The 24,687-nt window shown below is 41.1% G+C and overlaps 1 protein-coding gene across 1 annotated transcript in view; it reads right to left on the bottom strand.

Annotated features, from left to right (window-relative positions):
- Positions 1–24,687, bottom strand: part of LOC144828023 (uncharacterized) — a 1,462,897-nt gene that overhangs the window by 669,482 nt on the left and 768,728 nt on the right. Inside the window, exon 14 of the mRNA XM_078686162.1 lies at positions 20,030–20,113. Coding sequence (XP_078542288.1) covers positions 20,030–20,113 — 84 coding nt within the window. The remainder of the gene's footprint in view (positions 1–20,029; positions 20,114–24,687) is intronic.

Consider the following 24,687-nt stretch of genomic DNA (forward strand, 5'->3'; position numbering starts at 1 on the left):
TAAGACCCTTGCAATCCAGCAATTGCGCTATAATTGTTTTAGACAAACAAGGGAACCCAACAACTATCCAAGGAACTTGGGTATCAATTATTTTTGAGAACAGTGGTCCTTAGGTAAACTATGCAAAGAACAGATAACATATAGACCTTAATGGGTACTATAGATTGGAGTTAAAGTTGTTGTCTCTACCGTTGACAGAATCACACCATGGTTTAGACCCACAACGCATTGGTCAGGTAATTACTGCAACCTCCGTGTTCTCCTGCGTTCGAACAATTCCTGAGCCGGAGACCTTGTTTACTGACAATTTTGCTCGATCTTCTTTATCGGTTCCCTTTAGCATCAGTCGTTCACTCCGTGAAGCCTCCATTACCAACCTTGGTCTTTTGAGGTATGTCCGTGAGTCCTTATCATGGGCACTGACTATCCCACGTTAATGCCATGCCACCGCAAGTTTTTGACTGCTGTTAGCACGATGACTGCTCTGTTTTTGGTCTTCATCCTGCATAGACAATTTCCCCTCACTACCACGAACCTTCCCATATCGACACTGGTACCTACGCGCCTGAAACTATTCTTCTTCTCCTTAAGTATGCACAAGAATGCACACTCACGTTATACTTGTGTCCCTATCGCTACCGCGAACCTTTCCATAATGACACCGGTACCAACTTGCTTGAAACTATAACTTTCTTCGTTGTAACTATGCACAGGAATGCACAGTCACGGCGTATTCCTCACAACTAGACATGCGTCCTGATCACAACCGCATGTCCACCCTTTATCTCTGATTCATCATCTTATGTATGTATGATGCTATGTTTATACCAAATCACTTACCTTGCTCTACACTTCACTGTGCATAACTACATGCATGCCCTTGCTGTAGCCTGGATAGGTTAAGTGTTCTCACTGAAATGTTAGTCTTGACAGACTGCTTTGTTTTTTCTTTAATTTTCCTCCCCCACAGGCATTGTTTTATGCACCAGGCACTTTATTCTATATAGTCCTGATGATGATACTTGTATTATGAGAGCTTGGGATCGAAATGTCTTCAACAAAAATCAGTACCACTTCTGTTTGAATTTTATAAGAAGTTGTGGTAACTGTTGATGGTTAGCTTGCTTAACTCTTTGACCACACCAAGCAACCACAGCTCTATCTGTTGCCTGAAAACCCCTCTATGTTGTTTGCATTGTATTTTTTTCTGTAACTCTTTTCCCATGTTGGATGCAGCATTGTGTCCCGTTCATTAAATGTTGCTTTTTATGTATACATTTCCTTTTCGCATTGCTTATTAAAACTCCTTGTCCGGCTGGACATTGGAAATCTATAGTACCCATTAAGGTCTATATGTTATCTGTTCTTTGCATAGTTTACCTAAGGACCACTGTTCTAAAACATAATTGATACCCAATGTCCTTGGATACTTATTGGATTCCCTTGTTTGTCTTAAACAATTGTTTGCTCTATCAAGAGCACTTGTATAATTCCAATTAGAACTGCTGTTGTTAACAATATTATTCAAGACCTTGGTTCTTATTGAGCAGCGTTGCCTTTGTGTTCTGATAGAATCCCGAGTCACCCAGTCATTTCAGCTACATTCTATAGTTAGTTTGCAACAATTTCTTGCAAACTTTCCTTGTACTCTATGCTCAACCCACATTGACATAATGTTGGCATAACTCCCAATATCAGATCCATAGGCATCTATTCCCATGGAGGACCTACATCTCTAGAGTTCCTAGCAAATATATCACAGTTGGAAAATTTCTTCACTTTCTCCAGCTTGAATCAAATATATATAAAGCATTTTCTCTATACCTGCTAATTTTCCTTTACCCAGATTTTGAGCGAAAATCAACTTTCCCAGAGTACACCCTTGGTTTATTAAATTCTGTACTAATTAAGACTATGGTATGTGTTGCTACAAGGGTACTCTTTTACCTACTCCCACATGCCTTCATGAATTGCCACAAATTTTCCAGTTCCCTCTTCGTAGGTACCAAAAAATCACAGTTCTTTCCATTTTTATTAACTGGATATCAAAATTCGCAGGAATTTGTGTGCCACACAAGGTAGCCTGTTTGTTTGCCAGCAAAGGGATTGACACCAGCAGTGGCCAATCTTTGCAGATATGGTGCTGCACTGAGCTTTCTCTGTTGTACAACACAGTTACCAACGAACTGGGCAATGGCACTGTTCTGATGCATCCGTTCAACATGAAAACACTCTAATTTGACTAGCACTTCAATGTTTTTTTTTTTTGTCCTCATTAGCCATTGAATCAATCCAACTGTACTCCTATCTGCACAGACCCGAGGAGAGACCCCCTTATTACACCAAGAAGCCCAATGTTAAGCTCCAGGTGTTCAAAGAGTCGGTCCCTGCGTCGCAGACAGAGCTTGGACGAGCATTCTCCCTTCAGATCAGTTCGGTCCGGTTGTCCAATATCTATTTCGAGGGCACCATTTGGACAGAGAGATCTTAGGCCTAATCATCGGACCCGGGGAAAAGAAAAAAAAAAAACCCGGGTTGACTAACTGTCTCTTCTCCAATTAATCAAAAGTTCCCAAAATTTCAAAGATCGAGGACTGCATGTTCTTGATAGATCCTGTTTTGACGTAGCATATAATGAGGTCAGCCATTCTGCATGTGTTGGAGAGTTTATGTTGACCCAGTTTTTACAGATTTCTCTTCTTGCCAATAGAATGGCATAAAACAAAAATTCTCTCTTTAGTCCTTTGATATTGTCGCTTATTCCAAAAATAATTAAAGGCCATGAAGGCGGGATAGGTAAACCAAGAATAGATTCAAGTGTTGTTCTCACTTCATTCCAGAAGATAGCGATGTTCGGGCACTCGCAAAACATGTGGAGGTCTGAAGCAGCTGGAAGAGAGCATTTACAACAGCACTTCCCTGGTTGGAATTTCGGCAGGCGTTTAGGGGAATAATACGCTTTATGAAGTGTGAAAAAATGATTGCGCCTCAGCCATGCTGGTTTAATGATTTTATAAAGGAGGGTGAAAGATTTCTCCCATATGTCTTCCATATGTGGTTCTCCCTCCACACCCCAAAGCTTTTCCGGGAGGTTGGAGTCTCTCTCCCCAGCCTCTATGATATGCCAATAGAAAAGTGCTACTTCCTTTTTCCCAGGGGGTCTTCCAACTAGGATATTTTCCAGCCCACTCTCATCTCCCATCATTGCTCTCTTCTTAGTTTGGATCCGGAGCCAGCTACTTAATTGCAAATATGCAAACCAAGAGAGTGGTGATGTCACCTTAAGTTTAAAAATATCCCAACTTATGATTAACCTTTCCACCAGAAGATCGCCCCACTGTGTGATTCCAGCGTCTAGCAAAACTCTTTTAATAGTGTTAGTGTCTTGTAATGTTAATCCCGGTAAGTCCCAAATCGGGGCATATTTAGATAAGTATCCTATACCGGTTTTAAACTTTATTTGGGACCATTCTTTTAAGATACTCAATAATGACTTTAATCTAATTTTTTTAAAGAACTTTTGGTGACCGAACTTAAAGAGAAATCCGTTGACTGAGAGGCCCGAACCCATAAGCATTGCCTTGTACATAAGCCCATTTGCATTTTCCCAGGGGGTCTTTAATAACATCCGGGAATGGGTCAGATGGAAAGCCCAAGCGTAGTATTCCAAATCTGGCAGTGCCAGCCCCCCTTTTTCTCTTCTCCTTCTCAGTTTTTTCCAGGCTAATCTACTGGATTTATACCCCCAGACAAATGAATTAATATTTTGCTGACATTATGCAAGCTGTTTAGTGTCAAAAACTAACGGGATAGAGTTGAAAATAAAAGTAAACTTTGGGAGGATACTCATCTTTATCAAACTGGTTCTCCCATAGATGGTAAGCCGGAGGAAGGACCAAGCTTTCATCAAGCTTTGAGATTCTCGGGAGATACGGGCTAGGCTATTTTGAGGCAAGTTTTCTAGATCTTTGGTAATAGTAATTCCCAGGTATCTCAATGAGTTTTTTACCGGAAGTTGGAGATTGTGAATGTTCCATACCATAATTTCGTTTTTTTCTGCGTTAATTTCATAGCCGGTAAATTTTCCAAAATCCTCCGCTTTCTTTATGATAATTGGGAATGCTAACACAGGATCCGTTGTGTATATTATTATATCGTCGGCGTATAGGCCAATCTTCTTTTACCAGCCCGAAAAAATAAAATGTGGGATATTAGTATCTTCTCTTATAGATTGTGCAAACGGTTCTACATATAAATTAAAAAGAAGGGGAGATAATGGACAACCCTGTCTTGTTCCTCGGCTAATTTTAAAAGGAGATGTTCGCGTGCCATTTATTAGTATGGATGCTCTAGCGTTGTTATATAGTAAGCCTATGACTCGACAAAATTTGGGGCCCAGATGGTATTTTTCCATTATTAAATTCAGATATTCCCAGTTTACCCTATCAAACGCTTTTGTTGCGTCAAGGGTCATAATGGCCAGGGGTAGGCCAAAGGTTGAAGCAATATCCACAGCTCCCACCAAATCATAAGTTAGGTCAGCCAGCTGCCGGTCTCTGATAAACCCCTTTTGATCAGAGTGAATAATTGACCCAATCTCCCTTCCCAATCTCGCAGCTAGAATTGAAGTAAAAATTTTGTAATCATTATTGAGAAGGGAGATTGGGCGATATGACCCACATTCAGCTGGGTCCTTTCCTGTTTTTAATATTAACGCTATATTAGCTTCGCCCCAAGAGCTTGGTGGTGTTACCCCTCTGATCATTATGTTGTTAAAAAGTTTTGTAAGAAATGGGGTAAGAGTAGTATTGAGTACCCTATATAGTTCTCCGGGGAGACCGTCTGGGCCCGTGGCTTTACCCTGTGCTAGTTGTTTAATGGTATTGGAAATTTCTAACTCTGTTATAGCTTTATCTATATTATCGGTTTGGTGACTTACCAACTTTGGGAGAGTTATATTATTCAGCCATTCACTTCTTTCATATTGATTTATATTAAGTTCCTCGGTGTAAATATTTTGAAAAAACTCATTAAAGGCTTCCCCAATAGCTATATCTGTTGACCTAATGTTGGCTTCCCCTGTTACCCTTATTTCCTTAATATAGTTTCTGGATTGGTCAGCTTTAATTTTCCAGGCCAGGAGTTTCCCAGCGGATTCACCATATTCAAAATGGGTAAGTTTGCTTGCCTGCCATCTTTTACTTATCCTGTCCTGTAATAATGTGTCTAGCTTGGCTTTTAGTTCTTTTTTCTCCTCTTGGTTGTCAGAGGAGAGCTGGTTTAACGATTCTAGCTGAGTCAATTCCAACTCTATCTGTCGAGTTGCCTCTTCGTATTTCTTCCTCCTGAATGAGGCCCTACCTGTGATACATCCCCTAATGAAGACCTTCCAAGCCTCCCATACAATGACTAGAGAGGCAGAGCCTAAATTTTGTTCAAAGAAGGAGACAGTTTCCTGCGTCAGATATTCTTTCTCTTCATCCTCTAATAGAATTGTCCGGTCGAAAGACCAGGATGGGTGAGTAGTTTTCTGCTCCAATTTTATCGAGAAAAAAATCGCGGAGTGGTCTGACAAATGTAGAGGCAGATAAGTTATAGATTTAACCTGATCCTTGCTAGAAAGACTAAATAAGGCATCATCTATGCGAGATTTATGACCATACTTATAATTGTGGTATGAGACTCCCATAGCGTTCCCAGCTCTTTGTCTCCATAGGTCAATTAAGCCGAGATTCGACATACTTCTAAGCAGTGTATCCCTCATATTACTATGTACTATGGCTCTAGAAGTTGCAGATTTATCTAGTTTTGGATCTAAAACAAGGTTGAAGTCTCCAACCCATATGATGGGGTCAGAGTAAGAGATCAGCTGATTTTGCAAGGTATTCAAATAAGAGGAGTCATCCTGATTAGGTCCATAATAACTAATGATGGTGACAAGCTTTGAATTTAATCGAGTGTTAACTAACAACCATCTGCTGCTAGCGTCAGTTTTCCAACTCATTATCTGGGCCTTCGCTGATTTTTTAAAAATAATAGCATTGCCGCGAATGCAAGCATTGTGATCCGTAGTTATAAATTTATCGACCCATTTATGCTTTTTGAATATGTCCGTGATCTCTTGTCTATTCAAATGTGTTTCCTGGATCGCAATGATCTGCGCGAGTGAATCTCGTAAGTATTGTAAAATTCTATTTCTTCTGGCCCTAACGCGCAGTCCATTTACGTTCCAGGATAAAAATGTAATGTCTGACATTAGTTTTAAAACTCTTTAACACTTTTTCTGGTCCCTCAACTCTGTAAGAATTTTTTTTTTTTTAAAGCGGCTTATCCTTAGCTATTTCTCTTTTTGTTTTAGCTAGATGGTCACTTGGAGATGCAGTTGGATTCATATTATTCGTAATTATGAGACTCAGTATATGAGGACTTTTATGTTTTGCCTTTCCCTCTCCCTCCCTCCCCTAGAAACCCCCCCCCCACTTTACTCTGGCATGATGAATTGCCAGTGTAACGTCCCTGACATGCTCCCGTTCCATACCCTAGTGTCTGTGTTATCAATCTTTTTTACCGGTCCCTGTGTTTAATATATAAACAATGGTGATCCATAGAATGCAAGTTATAAGTCTCTTATCTAGTGAGTGTTCTGTGAAATATAATTTCAGTAAATACTACACTGATATACAAGACTAGGTTTGGGGGGATAGTGTGGGGGTGAAGAATGTAGACTTCCTTTTTTATAATGTATAATGTATCACCCGATGATGTTTTAATTACAAAATTATGTGTCCTTTCCCCCTCCCATTTTTTTTTCCCTCGTCCCTTTCTTTTCCTTATCTATTTCTTTTTTTTCCCCTTATTTCTTTAAGTTATCTCTCCTTCTCTTGCTTCCCAAATATATATATATATTTTTTTTATTTTTATTTTTATTTTTTTTTCTTCTCCCCCTTTTTTTTTTTCCCCTTCTTTCCCTTTTTTTCCTTCTTTTATCTAGTTTTTCCCTTTTAACTATTTACAAAAAAATAACGGAAAATAGATTTCATCCACAACCCGGAGGATTTGAATGTACATTAATGGTGGCAAGTAGCTCGTCGGCTTCCAAAGGGGACTTAACATTGTACATTTTATTGTTGTACATAATCCTTAGAAAGGCGGGGAATCTCAGCTGTACAGTGGCTCCCAGGCTCCTGAACTTCTCCATTCTTTGCCCTAGTTCCCATTGCCTATCCAACGTTTCTCTAGAGAGGTCAGATCTCACTTCAAAGGAAAAATCCGAAGCTTTCAGCGTCTTAGCTTTCAGGGCTGCAGTCAAGATCTTCTCTTTCAGAGAGTATGTTAAGAAATTCACTAGGATCTTCCTTGGTTTATCCCTACCCTGTTTAAGACGGAACGGATCCCGATGAACCCTCTGGATATCTGTTTCTATCTCAGTCAAGGTTTCATCCAGGTTTAGAGAATCCTTTAATAGGGTCACAACGAATTTTTTTAGATCTCCTCCTTCTCTTCCCTCAGGTATTTTTAACAGTCTCAAGTTGTTCCTTCTCGAGAAATTTTCGAGAGACTCGACTCTCTCCTTAACTGAATCACCTTCCCGACGCAGTGTCTGAATCCTCCCCTCAGCAGACTCCAATTTAGCCTTAAGCTATTCAACACATGTTTTCTACTCCTCCAGTTCTTAGTGAGAGACTATCTACCTTAGATTCCAGGCTTTCACACATTGTGCGGATCTCTGATTGAGTGTGTCTAGACTCCTCAAAGCACCTCTTTGATTCCTCAAACCCGCCTCTGATCTCTTCCCTCAGGCTAAGAAGTATAGTTTGGATGGTGTCATCGCTGCTATTATCTCTACGACCTCCAGTGTCTTGATCTAAGTCACTCTTGCTTGCAGATCCTATGGCCAAGGTTTGCTGGTCTTGTGGGGTGGTTACATTGGCGGTTCGCTCAGCAGGGTCTTCCATCTCTATGCCCCCGAGTGAGTCTCTTGCCCCTACTATTTCTGCCTCCCTTTCCTCCAGATTACCAAGAGACCTGGAGGCAGAAAAGGAAGAAATAGAGTTAGTTGAAAGACCAATATCTTCTACTAATGCAAATGTAGTTTGACTGCAAAAAGGTTTTTGGGTCTCCTGGTTTAAGTTTAGTACCTGGGGGAGGACCTTAAAGTATGATTTCAAGGAGGGTGTAACTCGGGAAGTGGAGCTAGCTTTTGTTTTAGCACCCCCCTTACTCGCACAAGCCTTATGTGGTAGGTCCTTCGGGGCAGTATACCGTAGCTGTCGTTCCTTCCCCCTTTTTGAGGCCCTTAAGATTGGGGATTTTGGTATTTCAGCTGCTGCCTCGTCTTCGAATTCCGGCTCGGATTCTATGAAGGACAACTCTCCTGAACTTCTTTCTGCCGCTTGTTTTTGACCTGTGTCACTGGGGTCCGTTGGAGCGGCAACTTCTTTGTCCTTATTGTTGCCCTTACCCTTTCCCTTTCCCTTGGCCTTCCGTTTCCCCAGGGTTCTAGCAGTAGTTAGATGTAAAGTCTCACTCGGTGGCCGAGAAGGAGCCTGTAGCCGAGCGTTAAATCTGAAGACTCTAGGCACAAGGACTGATTTTTGTGGAGAGTAGCGGTCTAGTGTATCTGTGGAGACCTGGTTTTTAACAGTCCGCCCCTCCCCTCCTGAAGGGCTCGACACCCTACCTCTCTGTTGGTCCCCTTTACCGTGCCAAGTAGTTATTACTGCTCTTCTTGCAGAGGAGTTGTATACCGTAGCATTTCTACTTCATCGGAGCTCCACAGCTGCTTCCCCCCAGCGGTGAGGTACAGAGATAAAGATCTGTCCCCTACACATTTGCAACGCTATCCACCTTTATTTTCAGACAGCACTGTTGCCTCTGAGGCTATTCTTATGTTGCCAAGTCTTACAGAGTTTTTTTTTTTTTTTTCAAGCTTTTACCATGAGAGGGCTAGTAACTTTTCCTCTTCACTTCTCTTCTCAGCTTTCTCACTTTCTTCTGCTTTTCTCGCTGTCTCTGGGTCCCCCCTAAAACCTTAGCAGCTCTACCCCCTTATACTCGAGCAGAGCGATTGGTGGTTGCTAAAGAGACCAAACTGTTTTTAAGTTTGATACTAGACGGTGGCCCTTTACGGATATCAGCGACTCTTACTGATGTTTTCGGGGGGCTCTGTGTTTATTTTTTTTATGTTTTTCTTTGGGACGGGCTGCAACTGTGGACAGACTGCGGAGGACTGCACTTACTCCCACTCCCCCTCCGAGGCCCGACCTGCCTGATCCCGCTTTGCTTTTGTTTTACTGCCGCCTCCCCGCTCGGCAAACGGTACGCGGCACACACCTCCGAACGTCGCAGCCGACACCACCACTGCTCCGCCGCCGGCCCAGCTTCAAGATCAGCCTGAGAAACCACAACACACTGCGGACCGGCGGTGCTCCGTCAGCACGGCTGCTCGCGCTCTCCTCCCCTCCTCCTCCGGAGCCTGAGCCCGCTCACCTCTCGCTGCCCAACACCCGCCTCTCAGAAGGCTCAGGCTGACCTCACCTCACCGCACGGCAGACCTTCCTTTTCTTTCCGCTCCTTTCCGCTCAGTGAACTGCAGAGACCGGCTCACCTAGCTCTGGGGCATGTTCAACGGGAGCTTCGTCTGGAACGAGCGCGCCGCCTCAGCTAGCGGCCGCCATGTTTTCCCTGGTAACAGCCTAGCACTTCAATGTTGCCATGTATTTTCATACAGATACCTGAATGCATGCCAGGTTATTAGATGTGCTCCACATCAATGATTTTGCCAATAAGAAAGTATGATCAAGTTGTAGACGGTTCTAAGGCACACACACTAATGCAAAGTAAAATGGTACCCATCCTTTCTCTGAAGAGCAAGTATCCATCAGCATTAGTCTTTATTTAATGGAATTATTTGTACTACCCTTTTACCTGATGTTATTGTAAGAAAATATCTATTTTTGCATTATCAACCATTTTTGTTTGACTGATAAATAGAAATGTTTAATGTAAAACATCTCCTAACAGCGACAAGACCCCAAAAGCTATTTTCACTGTGGCAGGGTGAGCTGTTCCGTAGGAAAGCAATGTGATATCATATTAAAATTAAATTACGTTATCTCCACCTAGGAACTAGCTAAAACGTTAATTATTTAAAATTTAAAAATATTTATTATGTGTTCAATTCATTGGCAAAGTCAGATTTTTCGTAAATATTTTACAAAAGGTAGTTTTAAAAGTCACCTTTAACCTTCCAGAGGCCTGTCCAAGCCCATTCACATGAAACTTCACGTCACCCAGTTATATTTACATAGAGAGGGTCACTGTGGGACTGTCTGCCGTAGGGCACAGAGGTACTGCTGAAAAAGTGAGTAGAGTTGCCCATGGGAACTTTTTCCCTATTGGTTAGGCAGGGGGCAGGAGTCTCCTCCACCGACAGGCTAGTGCCAGGCATAAATGTGGTGCCCCTGGGGACCCTTTTCAGAACACTACTGGACCTGTGGAAGACAGAAGAAGGGATGCACCTCCTGTTGAGATTTGGAAGGAGAAACCTAAGGACTGGACCAGCTCTGTGTACCCAGGACAACAAAGTGGACTCCAAGTGTCAGTTGGCTGACCTCCTGCAAAGCTACAGTGACACAAAAATGGCAAGAAGCACACTTTCTTGAAATAGCCCTGATAGCCTCTTACAATTGGACCTGCTCTGTACCCTGCAGGTGGCTTCTGTTGGAGTGACTCCTGAAACCCATGTACTTTTCCTGAGGTTGTGGAAACCTTGGCTAGTGTCAGAATGTACTCTTCCTTCCTAACCCTAAATGCTGGGACTTAGAATCTTTTTGCTAATTCCAGTCTGGAGTGAGCCAGGGACAAACCTGCCAGCCGATCCGCTGATGGTGCATCGCTGGTAGGCCTAACTTTACTGCAGATCCTGCGCTGCATTCTTCTCCACAGCAAAGGTTTCAGTGGGGGGGTCTGATGCCGGCCAGCTTCTGAAAACATTGAAGGCTCTTTGGCTACAGTCTGCACCTTCACCTCACTGAGGAAAATCAAACTTCCAGAAAAGCTAAAAGGTAGAAAGCTTCACTGGGCCAGAAGCCAAGCAGCATCCGATCAATGTTGAAGACTTCCTGGGCGTGAACTCTGGACTTTTCCTGTTCTGACCTTTTTCCACCTTCATCTATGGCTTTACTGAGACCTCGTCCTTCATCAACCTGTTGTTCTCAAGCCAGTCTTTGAATCGAGCCAGTAACCTTGCCCTGTTGAGAATTCTACCTTCTTGAAAGTGCGAGAGTAACTTTCGGAATGCTTTAAACCTTGCCCATGTCCAGGTTTAGTGTGACCCGTTGGCTATGGCTGGCACTTTAAGCTTTTTGGTGCTAGTTCATATTTCCCGGTCCCCGTATTTGCTTTTTGTCATTTAGGTATTGTTGTTCATTAAAATATTTCCTATTTTTATAAATTAGAGTAGGATTTTTATTTTGTTGTGTTTTTCACTTTTTAATTGCTTTGCTATTTTTAAATACTTTACACATTTTCCTAACTTAAGGTTGGTTGCCCTGTGCCATAGCTACCAGAGGTTATTATTTGTGAGGGGTTACCATTCACCTCGACTAATAGTTCACGTTCTCACAGTTATGACTAGGTAGGCCTCTTTCCATCTCTTGGTAAAGACCTCCATCTGTATGCTTTCATAAAATAGACAGAAGCATCACCAGATTGGAGTACTGGGCCGAGGAGAAGGAAGTGTCTTCGCAGTTTCAGTTCAACTTCTAAAAGAGGGTAGGAACAGTTGACCAGTACCTCAACTTAAGTCTTTTATTGGTAATTACATGCTGGCTAAGAAAGTCCTATTTACATGACATTTATGGATTTTTCCAGCACATTTAACTGTGTAAATCATAGTACATTAAGGAATATGATACTGGAACTGGGAACGGAGGTCCCGATAATGAACCTTCTCAGAGAAATGTATTTAAGAGTGAATGCTATTGCTGAGTATGGCATACAGGGAGAGCACAAAGAAGATTTTGGTATCGGTAGAGGAGTCAGTGAGGGGTTGAGCTCTGGTGCCTTTTCTTTTTATGTTGTATATCAACAAGCTAAGCTGGGTACTGGAAGAACAAAGCAGGAATGCTCCCCAGATTGGGCACGACTTGTGTCTGCGTTTCTTTATGTAGGAGATTGCAATAAAAGATTGATTTTTTTCCCAAATATATGACATATCTGGATTTAAGGTTAATATATCTGAAGCCTTTATTTTGAAGTGTGGCTTAAAAGCAGATAAAGCCTTCCAGTTTAAAGTAGGGGACATCAAACATGTGCAGACACCATAATTTACTTATTTGGGGCTTCTGGTTGATGTCCGATGTACTTAGACACAGTTGATAACAAGCAGAACACTGCAACTGAATGAGCAAATTGCTGCGATTAACATTTTAGCAGCAATATTGGGGAAGAGACCGCTGAAAGAGATATTCACTATATATAGAGAAACATGTGTTTCTCTGACCATGTAAAGAGGGGGCATCTTTGGCTACATGTATGTAGAATACCTCCAGTTAACAAAAAATGCCTGCATGAGGAAGATTTGGCAGTACCACAGTCTGTTTCTGCATATGTTTGTCACAAGGAATTAGGTCTTCCTTTTTTTAGACGACCTCATTAGGATTCACCCTTTTTTCTTTGGCATACAAGATGGGCACAAGTGGAGACTGGCTTATACAGGGAGAATATTTTAGACTGCTTACCACTAGAGTATGTTGATAAAATCCCCTGGCTTAAATACATTAAGACTTTTTGCATTAGACTTGGGGCAACCTAATATTTTTCACAATCATACATCTCTGCAAGGAGTATCCAAGGCAGAAATTAAACTTATGTCTATGAACTTCGTAGAAAGGAAGAGAGTTGATAATGAGTGTGAGAATGCAGGTGTTGTATCTCACAAGATTCTGCTAACTACTGGATGTATACCCTTTTATCTGTATCATGTGCACATTATGCAATATAGATTTGTATTAACTTGGCTCAGATGTAATATAGTTTATCATCTGTGACCTTCCCCAATGAGAATGACCGGCCCCCTACACTTGAAGATAGCGGTGTGATAGAGTAAAGGCACATTGCACTTTGTTCTTTTTAGTAAATTTTATACAAGGTTCACTTTTACATTTTGTAAAGACTCTGTTACCTGAGTATCTTGTGTTGTTTGTCCCATTGCATTTTAACTCTACATTTTAACTTTACCCCACATTACTTGTCTGAATTCCTCACTCTCTGATCAGCCGTGGATTGGTGATGTTTGTTGCAGAGGGAACTGGTTCTTGGGCAATCCACACTTCCAGGGAGCCACTAGGCGGCTGCCATCTTGGGCAAGACGGCAGTCTATGTCCAGGGCTGCCACTTAGAAAGCACATAAAAGCAGCTGTAGAGCGTGGACACGTGCAGTGTATGCGTTGGCAGCATGCCAACAGCAAGCCCGTCTGCGTTTGGACAACACCAGGCCCTACGACCCCTGAGGATTTCTTTTTTGACTTGAGCAATATGGCCAAAAGCATGGTGATGAAGCACTCCTCTATCGAAATTACAGAAATCCAACTAGCCTGTGCTAAGGATTTCTATCACTCACTAGGCTGTAGTGAATGATTTTCATCACTTGAGGGCCCAGCCTTCTGTAAGGAGTGCAAACTTTCCTGTTCAACTGTGTCTGGAGCTCCAGGAGATGGAAAATTACTGTCAGTTTTGCACTCTAGTTCTCTAGGAGTGACTCCTATCTTGATCACTGAACCAAGTCATCCCACCCAGAAGGGTAATCCAAAGAGGATAGATGGCCTATACTTTCATATTAGGTCTATGGACAAGCACACAATAGAGTTATGGGATTTTATCACTTGCTCAATACCAAGCTGTTTCTTCATGGCGACTTGGCTCAGCAACTCAGCTGTCCCCTGTTACTCACTGGCTAAATCAGACAGGGCAAAGCACCTTGGGGTGGCGTTGTGGTTGCTTTCCACAATTCTCTAAAGGTTGAGCTAGTTGATGCAGAATGATTAGAGACATGTGTCTTTAAAATAATAATTTCTGCTAGAGACATCTGGAAGGGAGCCCTGATTTACCTCCCTCCTGGCGCCAAGGAAGTTGTCAGTCAGACACAAATTGTTTTTTTGAGGCTCACGTTCCAGCCTCAGACAAGCTTTTATTGTTGGGTGATTTCAACTACCACGGCAAACATTTTGACCACTTTGAAGTGTCCCAACTTTTAGCAGCCCTGGAGACACTAGGGCTTAATGAAATAGTGTCAGGCCTGACACATAGGGCAGGACACATGCTGGACTTTACTTTTACAAATATTTTGGAATTAACATGTGAGCCTCCTCTTTCCATCACTTGGTTGGATTGCCATCTGATCAAGTTCACCATGCCAGAATGCTTTAGGTATAGCTAGTTAAGAGGCGAATAGACCTCGGTGCCCTAGGAAAATGGCATCTAAGGTTTCCTCTCTTGCATGCTGCATGGATGTGGAAACAGCTTAGTCTATTTACCATGATTCGCTAACTACCACACTTGATCAAAAAGCTGCTCTCAAAAAATCTGTCTGATTCCTCTAGAAGTCAAGCTCCTTGGTACTCTGACAAAGTAGAATATCGGACTGGGCTTAGAAACTACCATAACATGATCAAGGCAGCACGAAAAGCACATCTAACTTCAACTTGCCAATAAGGACAATTCCACTAAAGAGTTAAATAAAGCATTAAACAGCTTCATGAAACCACGTGCCTGTGACTCCACTATTGTGACTTTTCAAGATCTCTGTGATGACATAGCTACCTTGATGGTAAGATTAATAAAATCTATAAGAATTTTTACGGCAGCCTGGAGGAATGACCTGAAAGGGAACTGGATTTAATTAATCTGCACCCAGATGCCACGGCCAGTTGAGCGACTTAGAGTTATGACCTGTGAGTCAGATCCAGGAGATGCTTGCCTTTGCCAAATCCACCCCGTTAGGACTTATGTCCTCCTAGGTTAACGGCCAGCTTAGTGACCTGTCTGGCATCATTAGCAGTTAGGGAAATGTTTAATCTCTTATTGGCTGTGGCCAGGAGGCCAAATAAATGGAAGTGTGCTCAATTATCTCTGCTTCTTAAAAAGCCTCAGTAAACCCTAAAGTCCTCTCCAACTACAGACCGATTTCATTGTTATCTCTAATTGCAAAAGTTCTAGAAAGATATATTAACAAACAGCTTTTATATTTTCTACAAAAGCATTAGATCTTACACCACCTCAAAATTGGGTTTCAGAGAGCTACACAGTACTGAGACCGCACTGTTGGCTGTTACTGATAACATCAGGCTCTCTCTAGATGCAGGAACGATAGTCACATTAGTGCTACAGGATTTATCAGGGCCCTTTGACATTCTACATTCTGACTATCCCTCATCCATGAAGGATGATCTGGAGAGTGAGAGTGGTACCCTACTATCTATAATTAAAGACGCCATTGAGGTAGTAACACCAGCTCATAGAGTTAGGCTGATAGACAAGGGCGAGGGGGCACATTGGTTTAAGGAACAAAAACAAGTCCTCTGCCAATGCGAGAGGGCATGGCGTAAGGGCCACCAACCCAGTGCTTTTGTGGCTTATACATTGAAGTTCACTGCGTATAAAAAAGCCATCCGCCTGAGGAAGGCCGAATTTTATGAGGCGATAGTCTCTGAGGCGGCTAACCCACAGAAAGAAGTGTTTAAGGTCCTAAATGACTTGCGGACGGCTAGGACGCCAAATCCGACATTTAGTCAAAAGGACTGCCAACACTTCCAAATCTTTTTCATGGACAAGATAAAGGACTTGATGATAGAAATCAGTCGCATCCCAACTCTTCAATGTTCAATTGAGTCTTCGCCCCCTCCTCCTAGGTTAACAATGGATGTTCTGACTAGACTGCCTGCTTTTACTAAGGAGTCCCTGTCCACTATAATATGCCGGGTGAAGTCAGGATCTCCAGCGGACCCCTGCCCACCTAAAATCTTTAAGCTGGGATGGTCTGAAAAGGAGGGTAAAGTACTTGCCCTTCTAAATCGGTCTCTGGAGATGGGAACTGTCCCTTTTATTTTAAGGAAGCGCGGGTGGTCCCTCTCCTAAAAAAAACAGGCGCATGCCCCAAGAATTTTAAGAATTTTAGGCCAATTTCTCAGCTGCCTTTCTTAGCTAAAATTCTAGAGCAGCATGTCTTACATTCCCTTACCCATTTTCTGGAAAGCAACCACCTTCTCAAGCCTAATCAGGCGGGTTTCGGACCCCACCACAGCACGGAATTGGTCATTCTTTCCGTGCTGGATGACCTGAGACTCAGGGCTGATAAGAAATCTCCGTGTGCCCTTGTCTTACTCGACTTATCCGTGGCGTTTGACACCGTTAATCACGGCCGATTAGTGTCACGGATAAAGGACCTAGGAATACAGGGCACGGCTCTGGCCTGGCTGACCTCCTTCCTTGCTGAACGCTCGCAGCGAGTTCAAATAGTAGATCTGGTGTCCGAGCCAGCTAAGTTGACTTGCGGTGTGCCCCAGGGTTCAGCTCTATCACCCCTGCTTTTTAACATCTATCTGCACCCTTTGATAGCAGCATTGAACCAGATGGACTGTAGGGTTTATAACTATGCCGACGATACGCAATTTCTGAGTCAGATTGACCACTCATCATCGGCTTACTTGAGAATGCAAGACATTCTCAAGTTTACTATCATTTGGATGTCGGCCAATTTGTTTAAAAATAAACCCGGATAAAACCAAAGTCCTAGCTGTCACCTCAGTTGCAAACCCATGGAGTGATCTGTTCTGGCCGGCCGAATTAGGGCCGTTTCCAGAGCCTGCTGGGGTAGTAAAAAGTTTAGGCATCAAAATTGATGCCCGATTATCTATGACACAGCAAGTGTTGGTGGTGGTGGGCACATGTGTTAACCATCTCAGCCAGCTGCGGAAACTATCTTCCCTGCTGTCTTTCTCTACTCTTAGACTGGCGGTCGCTGCCCTGATCATGGCACGCCTTGACTATGGCAATTCCTTATACTATGGATTACCGAAGAATCTTTTGGCTAGGCTCCAGGTTGTAATGAACGATGCGGCCAGATTGATTTTTAAAAAATCTAGGCAGACCCGGGCCACGCCCTTGCTGCAGGAGTTACATTGGCTTCCAATTGCTCAGAGAACCAAATTTAAAAGCCTTTGTAGAGCACATAAGACCATCTACGGCTCAGCCCCTAGTTATATTAAGGACCGGCTGACCAAGTATGTGCCAAGTAGGTCTCTTCGGTCAGCAGGGGCATGTAATCTAGTCTGCCCCTGGTTCAACCTTGCGTCCATTGGCGGTAGAGCCTTCTCTAATACCATCACTCAGGCTTGGAACGGCCTACCAGCTGATCTCCGGATGGAAACGAATCTCCTCCCTTTTAGGAAATATTTGAAGACTGTGCTTTTCCTGGAGGCGTGGGGGCCTCTTTGAGTGGATAGCTCGGTGCTCTGCTGATGGCGTATGTCCGCTGATAGCGCTTAGAGACCTCTGGGTGATAAGGCGCTCTACAAGTGTATGATAACATAACATAACATAACCTTTGACATGGCTACCACTCCATCCTAAACCACAGACTTCATGAGGCTGGTCTTCATGTCAGGGCACTACATTGGCTCAGGGACTTCCTAGACAACCGCAAACAATATAACTACCTTGGCTTTTGCAAGTCAAGAATGATGGAAATGAAAAAGGGAGTTCCCCAGGGATTGCGCCTTAGACTGTTTAAAATCCATGTAGCGCCACTAGTACACATCATGAAAGCATGTGGGGTGGAGAACATGTCATTTTCAGGTGACACTCAACTGCTCATTTCTTTATGCCCCAAACCAGATAAAATTTGTGTACTGTATGAGGGAAATCGTTGTTTGTATGAACAGTAATCGCTTCCAACTAAACAGCCAGAAGGCGGAGATCATGCTATTTGGCAAAGCCAACATGCAATATTCGGCTGACTGGTGGCCCTCAGAACTTGGTCCATTTCCTGTGCCCAAGCAGGTGGTGAAAAATCTTGGAGTGAAATTAGACCAATCCCTCTCCATGGTGGATCAAGTCAATGCCACATGTGGCTCCTGCTATGCCACAATGAGGCTTATGGACTCCTCTCGAAAAACCCTTGTCCAGGCTCTCCAGCCAGTCTCCTGGATTACAGGAATGCTTTACTAGTTTCAGTAAATGACACTCTGCTGACCAAGTCGCAAGAAGCGCACAATACAGCCACACGGCTGATCTGCAATGTTCCTGCACATTCAGCCTTGATCCCCATCCTAAGGAAACTATATCAGTTGCCTATCAGAAAACTGGTAATAATTTTAATTCTGATGTCTGTCACATAAGGACCTTCACAAGGTCTACCCAGCCTATCTGTCTTCACAACTTAGTTACTACCTGCCTTCCAGATGACTACGGTCGTCACATCAAGCACTTTTGCTGACCCCACGTATCTGGACCTTAAGATTTAGGTTCAGTTCCTCATTTTAGATGGCCCCATACCACTGAAATAAACTCCCACTTCATCTTTGTTCCTGCCCAGATTTTACAAACTTTAAGAAGATGCTAAGAACCTGGCTGTTCTATAATATCCTTGCCTGCCGCGATCAACACAATGCAGAGATACTTTTCCAGGAAAGAGTTGTGTGCTATACCAAGACACCAAAATAAATACATTAATATGTGGAACCCCAAAAACAACTGTTAATACCTGTGCTGGGAAAACATAATTTCAGACCACATAGACAAGCAATGATCTTCTTGCAACAGTTTTTTACTCTGGAAATTTCTTATGTCATGTCCATAGTTTTATGGTCTGCCATACAGATATGTAAGACATTGGGTAGTCGGGCAGCTTGAATGATTGTTAAATGGGATGAATGTTATGTATTTTTGTATAGAATTAAATGTTTTTATTGTTAATGCTGATTTTAATGAATTATTTAAAGATGAATTTGCTATCATGTTTTATTTATGTAATTTTTTAAAACCATGTGCTTGTATGTTTTTTTCTTTGTAAAAAACCAAATAAAGCTTATTGATTGTTTGATTGATTGGTTGCAAAATTTGCTGCCTATCATCGAGGTGCTGCATTTCATAAAAAAAGATTTGGTTGTATCATCTGGAGCAAAAGGCCCAGAAATGACTATCTACCCCTGGTCTAGACTTGGTCGAAAGAACAAGCATATCAGTTTCCAACTCATGTAGACTTCTATGGCAGAAGCCAAAAGAATCTAAAGTAGGATGACGGGACAGAACTAATGAGAATAACATGTGTATCTAACAATATTTAGAGCACAAAGTATGTTCATTAAGAGGAACGAAAATAACTTCACTTTATCTGAAAGTGTCAAACTTAATATTGATGTATGTATTTCCTGCCAGTATCTCAAGATAATTGAACATACACTATGAAAAAAGTGATTTCTAGCAAAACGGTGAACTCAGAAATGATGAATAATCAACCTCACTCATATAAAGTACCTAAATCTCTACTTCGACCATGCCCAAACCACTGAGTTTTTACCAGTCACATTGTGATCTATCTAAATGCTTCACATAATGGTCTACATTTGAACATCTGCCCACAATCGTTTCATTGTTGAAACTCCTTTTCTGGCTCCCCTTCTAAATGCTTCTCAGAACGAAAACTGCATGCTGGATCTTTAAAGCTGCATACTGAAAACCATTGTGTATAACTCAAACACTGAACATTTCTAGTGGGATACGGGGTCTTTTAGAAATAAGATAACAAGACAAAGAGCTGCAATAGAACCACAGCAAAGAATCTCATGTTCTATAAACCAGTCTTAATAAAAGAGCCAATCTTCGGCTCTTTAGGAAGTCATGAAAATATTCTTCGTCAGTGTCTGCATATAGATATACAAGTGTCTTTAGTCTGCATTTGTTGTATTGGTCGGGGGTCCTGTAGAAATGTACCGTAATATTGTATATGATGAAAATATGCAACACTTACTTCCTCTTGTGAGCCAATATATTTTTCCTGGGAAGTTTTTAAGTCAGTGTTCAGGTTCAAGATTATTTGATCTCTGTTACTGACCTGAAATGAGATCAAGACCAAAATTAGACAAGAGAAACATGTGTGTTTGAATAATTTCCAATCTACTAGATTTCTGATATCTAGAGAAGAATGAAGAGGAGCAGAAGCTTAGTATTCTGATCATCAAGTCAATTATGACTTATCCTTTCGCTACTAACGTACTTGCTTTATAATGTCCCCTTTTTACCATGCAAACACAATATTTATTTTAAAAAATCTCACTCTCTCTCAATCTCTCACTCTCTCTCTCCCTCTCACTATGTATATATAATATATATATATATATTATATATATATACACACTTATATATATATATATATATATATATATACATATAAAATCTATATATACATACACACATTCCTAGTATATACACACTTTGTTCATCAAAATAAACAAACAAATATATAGCATATAAACATTGTGATAGCACATGAACATCAGTGATGTCATTTGAGATGTCATCAGCGATGTCATCAGTGATGTCACTGACCATGTCATGAATGATGTAATATGTGACATCATCACCAGTGGATTGCGGGCGCGAGAGTTACAGTTAGTACAACTAACTATAACGGAGGAATTTCAATGGTTTTGTATGAGTGAAATGTACAGCTAACTATAACACCCCTAAAATCTATGTTTTTTTAATGTATTTTTAAGGTTTTTTAAATGCTAATTCCTAACTATAACCTGCTTGAAACCTATGTTTTTTTCAGTGAATTTCAATGGGTTTTTAAATGATAATTCTTAACTATAACCTGCTTGAAACCTATGGTTTTTTCAATGAATTTCAAAGGTTTTTTAAATGATAATTCCAAACTATACCCTGCCTGAAACCTACGCTTTTTTCAGTAAATTTCAAAGGTTTTTTAAAAGATAATTCCAAAGTATAACCTGCCTGAAACCCAAGGTTTTTTTCAGTGACTTTGAAAGATGTATTCAATAACAATTTTAAAATCTATTAATTGTTATATTTATTTATTTGATACTGATTTACATTTTTTTTTAAATATATTTATTTTTAGATATCTTATTTTTATCTTATGTTTTAGATTACATTACACATTTTCAATATATATATATTTTTAAATGTACTATATATATTTTTTTTATATTTTTAAAATACTGTAATAATATTTTCTGTTTTCTTTTTTTTTTACAATTTTTTGAGCAGTCTCGCACCCAAAGCGCACCTCTCTCTATTGCTGCGCAGAACTTAGCCGCCATTTTACAATTGTTCTGTAGGATGTGTGTAGGGTGTGCGATGGGTGCGTATTTTCATGTGCGAATGCTTTGCGACCCGTACGTGACTTCAAGCGCATACGCAACATATACGTATCACGCCACACCGCACGTGCACGTTTCCGCATGATGTCATCTACGTGTTCAACGCGGTGGGCGCACGACTTCCGCACATTTTTTCAATATAAAATGTATAGATATATATATGTATTTAATATAAATATTAAGGGAAAAAATAATATTCTTTTACTTTTAATAAACGTATATTACTTTTAAATGCAATTTGGAGAAGTCTCGCTAGATGTGTGCTACGTGTAGGCACCCAACGCGGATCCCATGTGACCAAAAAAAAGAGATTTCATTGGTTTATAACACTTATTGGTCTAACTATTGAAGAACCCCACCCATTTCAATTAGTCTTCTTCCTTAGGAGAAGACATATGCTGAAAAAAACGTCACTTTTTGTTCATTGGAAACCTTAACTTCTTTTTTGGAGTCAAAAATGGCTACATCACTGCAAGAATCATCTGATTCTGATGATTTTGTTACTGAACAATTTCTACCAGAACCTCACCCTCCCAAAAGATACACATCCATTGTATGGAAATTCTTTACTTTTCCAGAGGGGCAAAAGAAATGTAATGCCACCAAAGTAACATGCAAGATTTGCCAGGCAGTACTGTCCAGAGGAGATCCAAACATGAAATACTCCTGTGGCACTGCTAGTATGCGCAAGCACCTCCAATCCATGCATCCTGTGATCTATGCTCACGAAGAATGTAGAAGACTGCCCCAAAAACACCTCCACCATCGGCAATACCAAGTACCTCTGCGGCATCACCTTCAACATTACCACCAGACATACGTCCCCAATTCGTGAAAGTTAGAATGCACTGTGTGAAGAGCAATCGTTTAATTTGCTATGGGGAGCAATCAGTAGACCTAGTTTGCAGAGCAATTGATAACCATCAAAACTAGTTTTTTTTTAATCCCTCAAAGTTCATGGTTTTGTTCGTCCTGTTAACATTTTTTTTTTTAAATAAATCCAAAAATAAAAAATATATATAAAAGTAAAAAAAAAAAAAAAAAATGTTATTTTCAGAACTAACTACTCTGGTTAACCCCTTCGCTGCTAGGCCTTTTCCCCTCCTGTGCTAAGCCTTTTTTTAGCTATTTGGGGTAGTGCGTGCTTAGGCCCCTGTAACGTTTTGACCACTTAAGGTATCCACGCCAATTTTGCGTTCTTTTCTTTCAACGTCATGGGAATTCTAAAGGTACCGAGGATTTGTGGACTCCCTTGGAGGGGTCCCAGAAATTTGCCAAAATACAGCAACATTTTGTTTTTTTTCCAGAAAAATGGGCTACAAATGAAAGCGTTTGGGTTTTTCCCTTCAAATGTTATCAAAAAAGGGTTTGTGGGACTGAAATAACCATGTTCCCTTTTAGGAAATGACAGTCTTTTGTCAGAAAACCAACATTTTTTTTACACAGTTTGGGCATTTTTCTGGGACATAGCCTATTTTTGCTATTTTTAGTGCTTTCAACCTTCTTCCAGTTTATGGTAAAAATTAGTATGAAAGCAATAATGGATCCTGAAAAACTATATATTTTGGAAAAGTAGACAGAATTCTAAATTCAGAAAGGGGTCATTTATGTAGAGCCATCAAGGTTTCTTTATAGAAACTAACAGTTATATACTGGAAAAATTGAAAATTAATTGAAAAAAAACCAGCCTTTTGTGTCAACGTTTTCACCTGTAGCTTCTTGTAATTAAGACAACTCTTTGAAACCAAAATACCGTTACATCTACTGGACCTTCCTGGTTGTGGGGATATATAGGACTTGTAGGTTCACCAGGAACCAGACGAACCCAGAGTCAAACAGAGTAGCAATTTGCAATGGCTTTTTATTGTGTACCGGGTATGTAGAAATTATTGTATGAAAATGGGTATATGGAAAAATCGGTATGAAAGACACCTATGTATTTCTGAAATGGGTACGAATTGTACAGTTTAGAAACAGTACATATTTGCAAATTTCCAAAATAGGAAATACTCATACTAGCATGAGAATTATAGGTCATTTTTCAAAATGACTTCTTTTTTACACAATGTCTTTCATTTGGAAGGCAGAAATGCATCAAAATTCAATAGGTAATAACAGTTGCTTTACAAATCTGAATTACGCTAAGTCTCCCGATAAAAATGGTACCTCACTTGTGTGGGTAGGCATAGTGTCCACGACCGGAAAGGGCTCAAAACCCAACGTGAACACACCACATTTTCACAATGAAAATTTACCCTTTTTTTGCGAAGTGTGTAGCTGTCGTTTTTTTTTTTTTAACCCTAGCTCTGCCGGTACCTGAAGAAACCTAGCAAACCTATACATTTTTGAAAACTAGACACCCAGGGGAATCCATGATGGGGGGACGTGACTGCCTGCCACCAGGTGCTCTTACCCAGAATCCCTTGCAAACCAAACAAATTGTCAAAAAAGCCACATTTTCCACACATTTCTGTGGTGGAAAGTGTTGGAATCTGCGTGGATCCAGACATTTCTACCCACCCTGTGTTCCTCAAAGTCTTACAAGAACAAGCATTTGCAATGCAATAGGTCTCGCATTAGGAAAGTTTGAGCTATTGGTCTTGTAAATGACAATTTTTTTATTTATGTGTTGGTTTTGAAAATAGCTAAATTAATAGCTTTGTCATTTACAATGCCAATAGTTAAAACTTTCGCAAATGTGACACCTATAGCATTTGTAATGCAACATGTTTTGTATTTACGTGACTTCGATGTATTGATATTACAAATAACAATGGCTTTTAATTTTTTAATTAATTAATACTTAAATAAAAGTGATTGTAATTTATAATAGCAATATCTTAAACTTTTGTAAATAACTTTTGTGAAGATTATGTTCAGTGTATTTTATTGTGACGAAAATCCAAGAACAGAAGTGAAATATTAACATCTTTTTGTGACATTTGTAATAAAGCTTGAAACATTGAGCTAACATATTTGAACCAGTTGTTGAATGGTTGCACAGATTGATGCTGTGATGGCGCGGAGTGATGTTGTGGTGGCGACGAGTGATGCTGTGGCGTTCAGTGATGCTGTGGTAGCGCATAGTGATGTTGTGGTGCCCTGAGTGATGCTGTGGTGGCCCTGAGAGATGCTGTGGAGGCCGTGAGTGATGCTGTGGAGGTCATGAGTGATGCTGTGGAGGCCGTGAGTGATGCTGTGGAGGCCCTGAGTGATGCTGTGGAGGCCCTGAGTGATGCTGTGGAGGCCCTGAGTGATGCTGTGGTGGCGCTGAGTGCTGCTG

Source organism: Lissotriton helveticus, chromosome 4_1 (genome assembly GCF_964261635.1).
Source record: "Lissotriton helveticus chromosome 4_1, aLisHel1.1, whole genome shotgun sequence".
Lineage (NCBI taxonomy): Eukaryota > Metazoa > Chordata > Amphibia > Caudata > Salamandridae > Lissotriton > Lissotriton helveticus.